The sequence below is a fragment of the Ursus americanus genome, chromosome 15, assembly GCF_024610735.1.
Source record: "Ursus americanus isolate L20-20 chromosome 15, mUrsAme1.1.p, whole genome shotgun sequence".
NCBI classification, from domain to species: domain Eukaryota; kingdom Metazoa; phylum Chordata; class Mammalia; order Carnivora; family Ursidae; genus Ursus; species Ursus americanus.
In genome coordinates this window covers 53583644-53597053 of record NC_142141.1, presented here as the reverse complement: position 1 = coordinate 53597053, position 13410 = coordinate 53583644, and the positions used below count along the sequence as shown (strand labels likewise).

Genomic DNA, 13410 nt, shown 5'->3' with positions numbered 1-13410 from the left:
ATCCCGCATTTTTATTTTTTTACCAAAATGGGACTTTTTTTTTGCTGCAATTTGCTTCTTTCACTTAATAATTCATCTTAGTCCTCTTTTGGGGCACCTGGCTGGCTCAGTCGATGAAGCATCTGCCTTCGGCTCAGATCATGATCTCAGGGTCCTGGGATCAAGCCCTGCAACAGGCTCTCTGCTCAGCTGGGGAGTCTGCTTCTCCCTCTACCCCTCCCCCAAGCTTGTGCGAGCGTGCACGCGTGCGCGCACTCTCTCTCTCTCTCTCTCTCTCTCAAATAAATAAAATCTTTATATGCTTTGCTCATTTTTATAATGGACTGTTCATCTTTTTTCTATTGAATAGTAAGTACATTTGGTCTGTGTCTTATATTTTCCCAATAATTTTAACTAGCTTTTTATTGATGCTGTATTTTCATGGTGGCTTTTGTTTGGTTATGACATTTACAATCTTTATGTAATCAGGGTTTTTTGGCCTTTCTGGCTCCATGCTTCTCTACTTCATGTCCCTGCTTTTCCTACTGGTTTATGTTTTTGTTTTTATCTTTGAAAAAAGAAAGAGAGGGAGGGAGGGGGAGAGAGAGAGAGAGAGAAAGAAAAGAAAAGGAAAAAAAGAAAGAAAACAAAACTGTTTTCTTCTAGTACTTCACCATTTTGACATATATCCTTTAAACTAAATTCCTTCTACAGGAAGGTTTTAATGTTGTTGAACAAAGTACCTAATACTGAAGTTTTTCAGCCATTGTCAGATTGCCCCAGTAGGGGATGCAATAGCTTATCCCACTCATCCACCTAACCCAAGATATTGGAGGCCAGTCTTCAGTTTCCAGTGACCTCAATCATAAGATAACAAATTGAAATAAGAGCAGAAGGAGAGGTCTGTGGACATGCTCGCTGAGAATATTGGGCAAGCAAGCCCTGTAGCTCTTAATTTAATTCTCTATCTTGCATTGACATTTACATAGTTTTTAAATAACACTGAATGGGATTTTGCAGTGTTTTCACTGGTTGCAAGCACCAACAAATGTCTTTGTCTTTATCCTCTTAGATATCTTGAACGAACTCTTCCAACGGGAAAACAGGGTATTGCACTATTGGACCATGAGAAAGAGACGGCTAGACCAATGCCAGCAGTATGTGGTCTTTGAACGAAGTGCCAAGCAGGTCAGTCATTAAATCACCCCCTCTCCCCTGGTGGTCTCCACCCTCTATTTAGACCTCCGGCCTCTGCAGCTCTTGACATGGCAGCCATTTTGAAAACCACTTTCAAATGATCAAAACAGTCACGCCTTTTAAATAAATTTGTTGTGAAAAGAAAACCCACACCCCATAAAAGTGTAATTTGGATCCTCAGCAAGCTCAGCAAGTATGCCACACAGCCCGCCTCTGCTGCTGTTACCTTATATTTAAGACCACCAGGTACAAGTCCCGATTGTGAGGATGATTCAAAAGCCAGTGCGGAATCTAGGTTCTGTACTTGTATAAATACTGCAGTGGGTGTTTTTTTTTTGTTTTTTGGTTTTTTTTTTTTTGCTATAATTATATTTTCAAGATAAAATTTTGTTCTTCAGATAAATTAAGCTAAAATTACGTAAGAAGTGTGACAAAATTTCTAAGAATTTAATATGATAAAAAAATGTTCGTGCAGTTGACTAATGCAGAGACATCAAGAGGATATGTTTAGGGGGCACTGGGCTGGCTCACTTAGTAGCGCATGGTACTCCTGATCTCACAGTCATGAGTTCAAGCCCTATGTTGGGTGTGGAGCCTACTTAAAAAAATTAAATAAAAAGATATGTATAGAGTTTCTATCTTCCGATGTCATTTTGGTATAAGTGCTTCTGCCGGTATGGTTAGTCATGGAAGGTTGTTTTAGGGCAAAGTCTGGCTGACCCCTAACTTGAACTAAGATTCCTGTCACTTCTCTTTGGCTTTAACGGTAGCATAGGAATCCATAAAGTTGTGGGTCCAGAATTTGGAGCCTGAAGGGCATGGAGGACAGAAGGCTCGTTCTCAGAACGCCTGTGTGAGCCATCTTGTGTCCTGCATGTCAGGGAGCTTAGAGTCACTGGGGCCTCTCCAGTGCTGTGGGTCCCTGGTGACCACATCAGACATGGACGGTCTTCTAACTTCACCTGTACCTGCCACAGAGTAGGCATTCAGTTCAATCTTTTAGCTTAAGAAAGATTGTATTTTCCTCCACACAGTTTCCAACTTAGGGAGCATATTTTTCTTTTGATTTGGTCAATGTTGGTTTCAAGTGGGCAGCTAGGTGCTCAGAACGGCTCAGTTCCCCAGAGGTTGGTAAGCTGGACTTCCTGGTCAGTAGACCTGGTGGCCTGACTCGGCCCTTCCCTCATCTTGGCTCATGTTACCAGAGGTAGTTATATTCCCAACAGAAGTGGCAAGCGGTGTTTTTAGTGTTTAAATTACATTTTATTTAATGGTAGTTCAACCATATTTCAGATTCATGGGGATCTGGTTTTGTTTCTAATTAGAGATTGTCTCATAATCTTTTCTCATATATCTTTCTTTATTGTTTCTCTCTTGAAAGACAGGCGGTCATTCAGCTACAGAAGACACAATTGTAAATAATTATTTTAATGGAGAAAAATAGTGGAATGTGTTGTTGCTTTTTCCTAAAGTCAGCTCATTTGCCAAAAATGTTCTGTTCTGTGCTCACAGTCTTGTAGGGAAGTGGATTGTTTATAACCCCAGTCCTTGAGGCCCCTCCTGATATGTGGTCTGCAGGACGGCACCCTGAGCTTAACTGGTGGGAACGCGGTGAGGTGATTTCAGCCCCAGCCCTGGGTGGGTTCCGGCCCTCAGGCTTCCGTGGGTGCCTCCGGCCTCCTCGGCGCTCTTCCCAGGCTCTCCGCAGCTGAATGCTGGCATCCTCCCAGGCTCAGTCTGGGGCTGGCTCTTGTTTCTCTTTCCTATCTTCTTACCTCCTCTGCTGGTACCTCCCAGCTCTGACCTCCACTTGGGGTCTGCAGACTCAGGAATCCCAGCTGCCTCCTTGGTGTCTCCACTTTGGCTTTACTGAGAGCAGAACTGGACTCATGAAGCTCTGTCCCCCCCTCCTCCTCTTATGTGGGTATCCCCCAGACCTCCTCATCTTATATGGGTGTGTCCACCAGGGCCCCTCATTTTGCAGGGTGTATAGCTCCTGCTTCCTTTCTGTCCTCAGTTTCCCCACCTACACTTCCTTGTGTGTCCTATAGGGGCAGACCTCCCACACGTGTCAGAGCTGCCTTCCCCTTCACATCCAGAGCCATCATGCTGTAGAAACTCCAGCCGTGTCCTGCCTAAATCTTTGACCCAGTTTGCTGACCAATGTTACTTCTTCCACTCGCTGTATACGGCAATTCCTTTTCCACACGGCAGCCCCATTAGCTTTCACAGAAAAGTCCAGGCTGTGCTTGTGAGCTCCTGGGCCCTCCTGCCCTCCCCAGCCTCTCCCCAGCCTCACCTCAAGCCTCCGCAGTGGGACCCGCTCGGCAGCCTGTGGCCATGGTGCGTTCCCCTCTGCCTGCTGAGCTTGTCCCCATTCTTCCGAGCCCTTTGCTTCCCAGCCAGCCTCTCCCAGCTTAGATGCTGCCTCTGCTGACCTCCCGTTCTAAGCATGGTGTCCCTACCCACGCTTGTCTTTGTGCATCTTTCTTCATCTCCCTCCTCCTGCCCAGTCTAGAGGGGCAGGGCCAAAGCTCTGCTGGATCCCCAGTGCCGCAGGTAGCACCTGACTCCCCACAGGGACAGTGTGCTGTAAGCATGGAAAAGCCTGGGACATTTGAACTGACAAGCGTCGATTTCTACCTCAAATCAGCAGCATGCTAACATGGTCCCGGGGGTGGGAGAGCCGTGCTCAGGCATAACAGCTGTAATTCCCATGCAGGCAGCTGCATGGTCAGTAATCTGTCCGGGTCGTGGTTTCCTTGTCACATTTCCTTCTGAAATGCTGTAAATGCTGTCACGTATCTAATAGACACAGCGACGTTTCTGCTTTAAGACTAGCAAAGCACAGTGGATGACCCAGAGATTACAAACGACAAATATAAAAGCCTCTACATGTTTATGCTTCTTTCCCACAGTGTTTAGATGCATATAGTTGAGTAAGTCTGATTTCACTTAGTTATATGGAAACAGAAGTCAGGAAACAGCTTTCATCTAAGGGCATGAAACAGCATACGCATTAGAACCGGGTCACTGCAGTCTGAACCTCGCTGGCCCCGTTCCTCTCAGGTGCGCTCACCTCTCCCCTGCAGCCACAGGCATTAAGGCACGTCCTCTGCCAGCGTCTCCCCAGTGGCGCATTTGTGCATCATGGGACGGGAGCCCCCAAAAAGCAGGTGTGGTGGATCACACGGGTACTCACTGAAGGCAGGAACAGGAAGAAAGGCCTGAACATTTAGCAGTGTGTAGGGGTCTCAGATCATCCCTTCATCCACACCTTCTCAGTATCCTTGAAAAAGGATCTTAGTTGTAGCTTCTTCTATTGGGATTGTATTTCATGGCTGTATGAACCTCTTGAACTATTTAATCATTGTGATATAAGTGATGTGGTTACAACTTTCTAGAATGTCAGGTTTTTTTCCTTTTACTTTTAGAATTACGATACTTCCTTCAGAAGCTCCTCTGTCCTTGAGGAAGCAGTTCTAGATGTGTGCCAGCTGTGGCTTGTGACTTCACATCTGCGTGCACTACGCAGGGAGTGGGGCTTCCTTTACCAGGGCTCAGCCGTGAACGTCTCCATTCCTTCCCTCTCCAGGCTTTAGAATGGATCCATGACAACGGGGAGTTCTACCTTTCCACTCATACCTCCACGGGCTCAAGTATACAGCACACACAAGAGCTACTGAAAGAGCACGAGGAGTTTCAGATCACTGCAAAGGTGGGTTCACGCTGGGAGCAGACGTCTGTTCAGTTGCCTATACATACGGCAGGGTTTTCCAGAATAATCTAGCACATAAGGTAATTCTCAAAAAAAATCATGCACATAATTCTCAAAAAAAAAAAAAAAAAAGTCAGTTAAACACCTTATCCAGAATTGGAGAAACAGAGGGACCCCAGTGGCTCGTCACACATTAGTCTAGGTGATACTTCATTCTGCCTTTCACACTTCCCCTCAGCTGACCCTCCTTTTATGTGCTGTTTCCTTTGGGTCCTCTGATTTCAGCAAATACCTTTTGTCCTTTTCATCATTTTTTGTTTGTTTTCTTTTTCGAGGTCTTTTCTGAGTACTTGTTATTTGTAGGAAACACTGTTTGGTGTTACTGACTTGGCTTGGGTGTGTTCTGAGGATGCTTCCTTGCCTGGTCGCTGGCCGGTGACACTTGCTACCGCAGCCCTGCTCACACCCCGCCCAGTCCTGTTGGAAAGCGGTCTGGGGTACGGCTGGCAGAGTTCCCCTCAGCGCTCTCTTGTAGTGGTTGTTCATAGGCTTATGCAAGTGGAGACATCTTCAGTTTCCTCCTGAAAAGCAAAGTAGAATTAAATACATGACATATGTAATATATGTGAGTAAATATGAATTTTTAAGCAGATCTGTAAGATTCCACACACTGCCACGAATGTTTTCCCACTTAAAGTGTATACTCACAGAGGCTAATTCTTTTACCTCAAAACAATTTTAAGATTTTTAGAGTTTCCTTTTCAACCTGTGGTTTTTCAAAGTTCTTGAATATACATTCTTTGTAATATTTTCAGAAGTGCCTCTGTTTTTGAGGATAGATTTGAGGGTTTTTTTTTTTAAAGCTGGAAATTCAAATTTAATAGAAATAAATGATCAACTGGATAGTATTTTTAGTTAAAAAGTATTCCCACAAATTAAAAAAAAAAATTGATTTTCTTGTGTGGGCCTTAAGGTGGCTTTGAAAACTGTCAATGAGAAATTTTAAAATCCTCTAGAGTGGCAGCATTTACTTTGTATTATGTTTATTTGTACTTTATGTTTTCTGTAACTGTTTCTGACTCCTCCTGCTATTCTTCATTGCTCTCTCCTCCTGCCTGCCCACAAGATGTAAGTTTATTTCCTTCCCTTCACCCTCGGGGTGCTGGGCTCTGGGAGCCCCTGGTCTTTGCTCTGAAAGAGCACACAGTCAAGTGCGGCTACAGACAGACTGACCCCTGCAGGGCTCGGTGAGAGCTGGCACTGGCGGTGGGGGGCACTGTGAGCTTTTGGGGGCTGGGGTCAGGCAGTCAGGCAATGACAGCCATACCCAGAGGGGCCATGAGCACCCAGAGGAGGACACCCGCCCACTCATCTGAGGAGAGCTGACCTGCCTGCCTCTGCAGGTAAGCATTGTGCCTTTTGCTTCCTAGATACAGCACCCCTTTGGCTGTATAATTCTTGTTTTTCTTAATAGTTGGATAATAAATTACAGTTGTGTGCATTATATGATCTTTGTTTCTTTGAATAGCCTTTGATTATAGAGGTATTAAGAAAATGCCTAAGGTACCATTCTGAGGTAGATTTAAGATTTGTTCCTTTTCACTAACTTACATCTCCATTAATGCTGCCCTCTGCAGGTCATTATGCACAGCAAACAGCCCTGTCACTGCACAACCCCAGGGGGCGCCATGCACACAGAATATGATGTGAATGTCACTGTCTACAGTGCGCTAGCATGGCAGCTGTGTTCCACCAGTGGGGTGTATACAAAGGGATTTTTTATTTTTGAGTTTCCCTTCTCAAATTTGGGGTGTGGTTATTAAAGAATGGACAGTGACGGGCATATAATAAGCATCTAAAATCACAGGTAATATCTGACCTTGCTGTTTCCCAGATATACAGAGCTCTCTTTCACTGAATATATCGAGTCAGTTTTGCCAAGAGGAACTGGTAAATTTTGAAAAGAACACCTCCCTTTTTTTCTTACCATTTTTCCCCTTTGGTTTCTGGCTGCCTTTGTTTTAACTAGATAGTGCCTGCTCTGGGGCTTGGAGATGTTGCTTGCCTTCTGTCCCCATCATAGTTTCTTCTAAGAAACCATTTTTCTTTTGTTATGCAGAGAATTTTTTGTTTTGACATGACAGTCTTCCAGTTCAGTTGTTACAGAGGTTACTACTGTAACATCTTTATTGTAATGGAAATAAAGCCTTTTGGTTACTATCTGACCTGTGACTCCATTGCATTCCTTTGCAACTCTTAATGTAGTAATTTCTCAGAGTGCTTTGCAGGCATCATCCAGGTCATAAGTGTTTATTTAAAAGCCCATTTCTGTCCTTATTTGAGACTTAGTGACTTAAGCTGTTTAGGAGTGAGACCTGAAGATGAGCAAATTTAAACAAGGTCCCAGGTGATTTTTATGTAAGCACACTGTGAGTCAGAAATCCACTGCCGGGGACTTGCAGAACTCTGCCATCTCCTTACCGCACATTTCCTGATCGCCCGTGTCCCCAGTGCCAGACGCCTTAATTTGCCAGACAGTGCCTAAGACCATTGAATGTGCATCCTTCCTAGGTTCCCACTTACCTAAGAAGGTGGTGAGTAAAGATCCTTTACTGAGCATGTGGACTCGGGAATTCTGCTTGCTTTTATTATTCTACTAGCCCCTGATTATGCCTACTGATGAGGTTGTTCAAATTGTAACATTTATATTCTTTTAAAATAAAAATCTTTTGTAACAGTCTCTAGAAATAATAATAATGAAAACCTGTATAATACTTCATTTTTAAAGATGTAGAAAGTTTTCTTCATAGTGTTGAGTAGCCTTCTGGAGAAAAATTGAGTTGGTTTCAGTTTCCCACCTGATTCAAGTATCAGCAATGAAAACCTGACCGACTACAAGAAATAACACGACGCAAAACCCAAGCCCATAAAAGAACGATAAAAATCACGTACATACAAAAAAAGTGAAAATTTCTAAAGAGCAGTCCACCGTAACTAAAAGACAAAAAGCTGAGAAGATAAATAAGCAGTTCATATCACCAGGGGCTCATTTCTCAGTTGTAAAGAGCTTTTATAAATCAATAAGACAAAACAAGAAAATAGACAAAAGATATTAAAGAGGGCTCACAGGAAATGAATTACAAATGGCTTTTAAATATATGAAATTATCAAATTTACCTAAAATAAAATTATACATCAGAACTACAGCGTGTTCTGCTTTCACCCAAGAGATTGGTAGAGATCAAAAAGCTTGCAGCTGCGTCGTAGGGGGTGGCGAATGGAGGTGACCTCTGCGGGTGTCACTGTAATACCTCCCAGCGTCACAGACGCACTCACTGCCCGCCCCCGCAGTCCTGCATCCCGAAATGCGGACTCTGCACATGCGCAGACACGTGCATTTTCTCCTGTTTTGTGCCGGTCGTGGGAAAAGCGGGGGAGCAACATGAGGGGCCCATCAGTGGAACCTCATTAGCTTATAGAAACATTATTCAGCTCTTAACATAAAACAAGGATGCTGCTTGTGTTCTGATGGTGAAGGATAACTGAGCTGGTAAGTGGAAAGTACTAGGTGTAGAGCAGAGTTTATTGTGTGCAAGCATTTAGGTACAAAATGAGAGAGAAAAACACACATACACAGGCACGCCCCTCTGTACTAAAAACGTCTCTGCAATGATAACACAGGGAGCTGATCATTGAGACAGGTCATGGGAAGGCAGGGCAAGGAGACTTCCCACTTTGTATCCTTTTTTACCTTTTGAATTCTGAATTCTATGCATGGATTTAAAAAATACCAATTAAAATAAAACTATATATCAAGATATAAAAGGTTCATGAATGAGTAGTAGATTCAGCATACCTAATTTTTATCACACTATTCATTCAGTCATTATTCATGGAGCCCCTGCCACATACCAGGAACTACTCTGGATGCTGGGCTCACGGACTGCAGTTTCCAGTTAGAGAAACAGGCAGTAACAAGACGAATGGGTAAATATACATGCAGGTGTATGCAAAGTAATAAGAGAAAGCAGACAGCCACCGGGGAGGGAGGGAGGCCGGCCACGACTGAGGGAGAGGCTTGCCGGGCACACCTCTTGGTGAAGTCTTGACTATCTGATTGGCGTCTCTTGTTTAAATAAAGTTGCAGGCCACCAGGCTCTCTCTCTAGGCCATCTTCCTGCTGGTCCTATTCAGTATCAGCCTGTTGGTGTTACACGGTAGCAACTGGTCTGTTTTGTGATGTGTATCATGCAGAAATCCTCCTAGCAGTTCTTGGTGTTTTTGTTTTCTCTTTGAATTGTCTTTTTTATCTTCACCTCTGTGACCCCAGTGCTTACAATATGAAACAAGTTTTCTTGCCTCGTTAAGGATACACATAACTCAGAGCACCCTTCACGGATGGCGCTGTGACAGGGGAAGAGAAGTGCTCCCAGGGTGTCACAACAGAACCTTCTTTGTGCTTCTCAGCACATTAGTGTCTGGGTACACAGCAGTGTAACCTTATCTAGGCAACCCAGTTTGTTAACAGTCTCGCCATACTCCTGTTAATTCTCTTTGATATTAAAACTTAATAATGATTCTAAGTTAAGTCCCTTTTGGAATTTATGCTTCCAAGTCTGAAACTTCGACTTCTTTATTTGGTTTATAATTAGTCTTAACATATCCAGAAAGGTGTCATGTTGATAAGTGAAAAGATTTGGTTGAGGGGCGTCTGGGTGGCTCAGTCGGTTATGCGTCTGATGCTTGATTTTGGCTCAGGTTATGATCTCAGGGTCCTGAGATCAAGCCCCGCATTGGGCTCGTGCTGGGCAAGGAGTCTGCCTAAGATTCTCTCCCTCTTCTTCCTCTGTACCTCCCCTCTGCCTCTACTTCTCTTTAAAAAAAAAAAAATTGGGGGGCGCCTGGGTGGTACAGCGGTTAAGCGTCTGCCTTCGGCTCAGGGCGTGATCCCAGCATTATGGGATCGAGCCCCACATCAGGCTCTTCCGCTATGAGCCTGCTTCTTCCTCTCCCACTCCCCCTGCTTGTGTTCCCTCTCTCCCTGGCTGTCTCTATCTCTGTCGAATAAATAAATAAAATTTTTAAAGAAATTTTTTTTGGTTGACATATCTTTTCCCTTTAGCTCACTCTACTTGAGTTCATTTCCATACCAGATGAAAAGCCCTATAAACTTCAGGATGGTTTAAGTTCTGCTGATTTTTTCCAATGAACAGCTTGAATAGAATCTGCAATAGTTAATTTTTTTCACAGAGACATGATTATATCTGAGTTCTGTTTTCACTCGTTTTTTGAAAAGTATTATATGAATGCCTGTTAAGAGTAACTACCATGCCCATTAAAGTTATAGGCATATACATACTTGCACAAAGAATCTAATGTTAACTTATTGTCTCAGAAAATATTTGGTAAATGTCCATTACATGCCAGGCACATGGAAGTGAGTGAGATAGTAAGCAAAACAGACAAACATCCCTGGCCTGTGGTGGTTAAATTCAAACAAGAGACAGGCAGCCAGTAACGGTAATAAGTAAACCGGGTCCTTGTTGGAAGGTGATCCTTGGGAAAGAGTAGAGCTGACAGGGTAAGGGTAGCTGGTCAGGAAGGGGGAGTTGCAATTTTAAGGGAGTCAGGGAGGGCCTGTGGAGAAGGTGGCCTTTACTCAAGCAAAGACATAAAGGAGCCACAGAGACATCTGGGGGAATAGCATTCCAGGCAGGAGGGGCCCCGGGGCAGGGAACACGTGTGGGGCCTGCATGCGGGACGCTGTTGCCAGTCAGGCACTCGGCCGTAGCTCAGTCGTCCAGGGTGTTTGTGCAGAGCCTGAGGATTTTTACAGCTGGCTTCACTAGGTTCCCTAGTGAATTCTGCCTCAGACTTACTGTATAAACTAAGATAATTTATCCAGGTTTTGAGCTCCGACCTTTACCCTTTTGGAGATTTTTTTTTTCTTTTTTGAGGCCTCTGCTCTCACGTACACCTGTTGGGGATTTTTAAAGTCAGCTTCCTGAATGTTAGGCATAGAGATTCTCTAGATAAAGGTTAATGGAGAAAATCAGGTTGCCTGCAAGAGAAGTAACTGTGCTCATTGGAAGCACCAGTGAGAACGTTGAAGGAAGCCTCGTCGTCGGAACACAGGGAAAGGATGTAGTGAAAAATCAGAGCTGAGTGAAGTCACTGCCATAAATCCTAAATGAGTTTTTTAGGCTTATCCTTAACTTTAAGAAAAGTAAGAAAGTTCTGTTTAACTTAATTAAAATATCTTCTCTAAGTACATGTACAAACAAAACAATTTTTTTTGAGAGGGAGTTCTAAAACAGGGAAGAGCATTTAGAACACCTCTACGAAGATAATTTCCTGACTAGTGATTTTCCTCCACCTCTACTGAGAGTTGAAGAAGAAATGAATCTGCTACATGGAGTTGCTTCAAGCATTTTGTTGAGTGTCTGCCCTGGGGAGATCCTTTGCTACCTACGCGGCAGGAAAGCCAGCATCTCAGACCACGGCTGCCCTAGACGGGCGCAGGGAATAAACCTGCAGGAAGCAGGGAAGTGTCTTGGTAGCCAATGCGTGCAGCCCTTCGGTGGTGGAGACTCGAGGGGCCGTAGAGGGAACAGCCTGAGTGAGCATTCCTTTGTCCCTTTGTTCCTTTGTTCCTTCAGCGGGTACCTCCTGGGCATCCACCCGAAGAAGACCTTGTCGAAAGAAAGTCTAGATTTTTGTCTGGTTGTTTTCGAGGTCATAAACCTGCCATTCTTTGTGGAAAGCTGAGGAAAGGTAGCTCAGCTAGGATCAGGGAAAAGAATTGGTGGACTTGGAGCTTTGGTGGAAGTTTCTGTCCCCAGCAGTTTTTCCCAGTTCCGAGCTCAGAGTAGTAGGCAAGTTGCCACTATGTTTCTGGTTTCTGGCAGTTGAGTTCATTTGCCTCACAATACTTTCCTGTTGTTTTTTTGCAGCAAACCAAAGAGAGAGTGAAGCTATTGATACAGCTGGCTGATGGCTTTTGTGAAAAAGGGCATGCCCATGCAGCAGAGATAAAAAAATGTGTGACTGCCGTGGATAAGAGGTACAGAGATTTCTCTCTGCGGATGGAGAAGTACAGGACCTCTTTGGAGAAAGCCCTGGGGATTTCTTCAGATTCCAACAAATCGGTAAATTGCTTTGTGCACACAGGGTAAATCATGGTGTTCTTCCTCATGTCCTCCCGGATTTAATTAACTGAAGTTCCTTGGCTCTCTTCCTCCACAGAGCAAAAGTCTTCAGCTAGACATAATCCCTGCCAGTGTCCCTGGGTCGGAGGTGAAGCTTCGGGATGCTGCTCACGAGCTTAACGAAGAGAAACGGAAGTCGGCCCGCAGGAAAGAGTAAGCCAGTCTCTCAGAATCTGCTGGGATTCGTTGAAAAAGTGAAGAAAACGTCACTTGGACAAACACGCTTCTGTGTGTGCTTTGAAACCAAATGGCACTAATCCGTTGTGATGCTCTGAACATGCGTCGTTTTTGCAACCCAGACTCCACTGTCCCCTTGTCACCTGCTTCAGAAACCGTGTCTTGTTTTCGTCCCTGTGCCTCCATTTCCTACGGGGTTGACAAATTGTTTTAGTGTCATTGGTCATCAGTAAGTTATGCTAATGAGAGAAATAACACAGGTGGCTCTGTTTCAGAGTTGCCAGTTAGTAAACTATACTCGACATTCCTGAAGACGTAATTGTCCTAAACCTGGGGTTCTCAGCTGGTGGACATTCCACCACGTGTGGAGACACCATGGGAGGGGGGCATGCTACGGCATCTGGTGTGTGGAGAGCGGGGATGCTGCTGACGTCCTCCACTGCACAGGACAGCCCCCCAGCAGAGCCTTATCTGCCCCCACATGTCGGTGGTGCTGAGTGAGGAACCCTGACCTGCAGGGACCTCAACAGACTGTTTTCCAGAATGGTTTTTCCTTTGAATCGGTGGCTGCATATTATTACTGTTCTGTCTGTTCTTGATTTAATTCCCCAGAACACCTTACTGACTGATGCTTTTAAAACCGCCTTATTATTTTATAAACCACCAAAGTAGGTAGTTAAAATCAGCGTGCGTCCTGCCTGTAAACTGAGCCCCTCGCTGTCTTCCTCTGTTGAAGGTTCATCATGGCTGAGCTAATTCAAACTGAAAAGGCCTACGTAAGAGACCTCCGCGAGTGTATGGATGTAAGTAAGTTTTTTTGCTTGTTTATTTAGATTCTGCCTAAGCGTACTAGTTATCCCTACCTGTTGGTAATTCTTAATCACACTTTTTGTTGTTTTTGAGATTTTAAGTGCGCTTAAGCAGCCTGTTTTTCTTGTTTCCGCCCTTCTGTGAGGTTCCAGGCTTGTGTTTTGCTCATCACAGAGATGATACAGCATTAATCCTCTCATTCCGTTCATCACATGACGGCCTGGCTGACATTCTCTTTGTATAGAATTTTACAGCAGCTTCAGAGAAATGTGCCTACTAATTATGACTGGCAACTCATACTCTCAGTAGTTTAAAGAATAC

General features: G+C 44.3%; 1 protein-coding gene across 1 annotated transcript in view; it reads left to right on the top strand.

Moving 5' to 3' along the window:
- The window catches only part of TRIO (trio Rho guanine nucleotide exchange factor), a 348230-nt gene that overhangs the window by 230286 nt on the left and 104534 nt on the right, over positions 1-13410 (top strand). Inside the window, 5 exon segments of the mRNA XM_045787154.2 lie at positions 1052-1167; positions 4772-4894; positions 11848-12042; positions 12140-12255; positions 13016-13082. Coding sequence (XP_045643110.1) covers positions 1052-1167; positions 4772-4894; positions 11848-12042; positions 12140-12255; positions 13016-13082 — 617 coding nt within the window.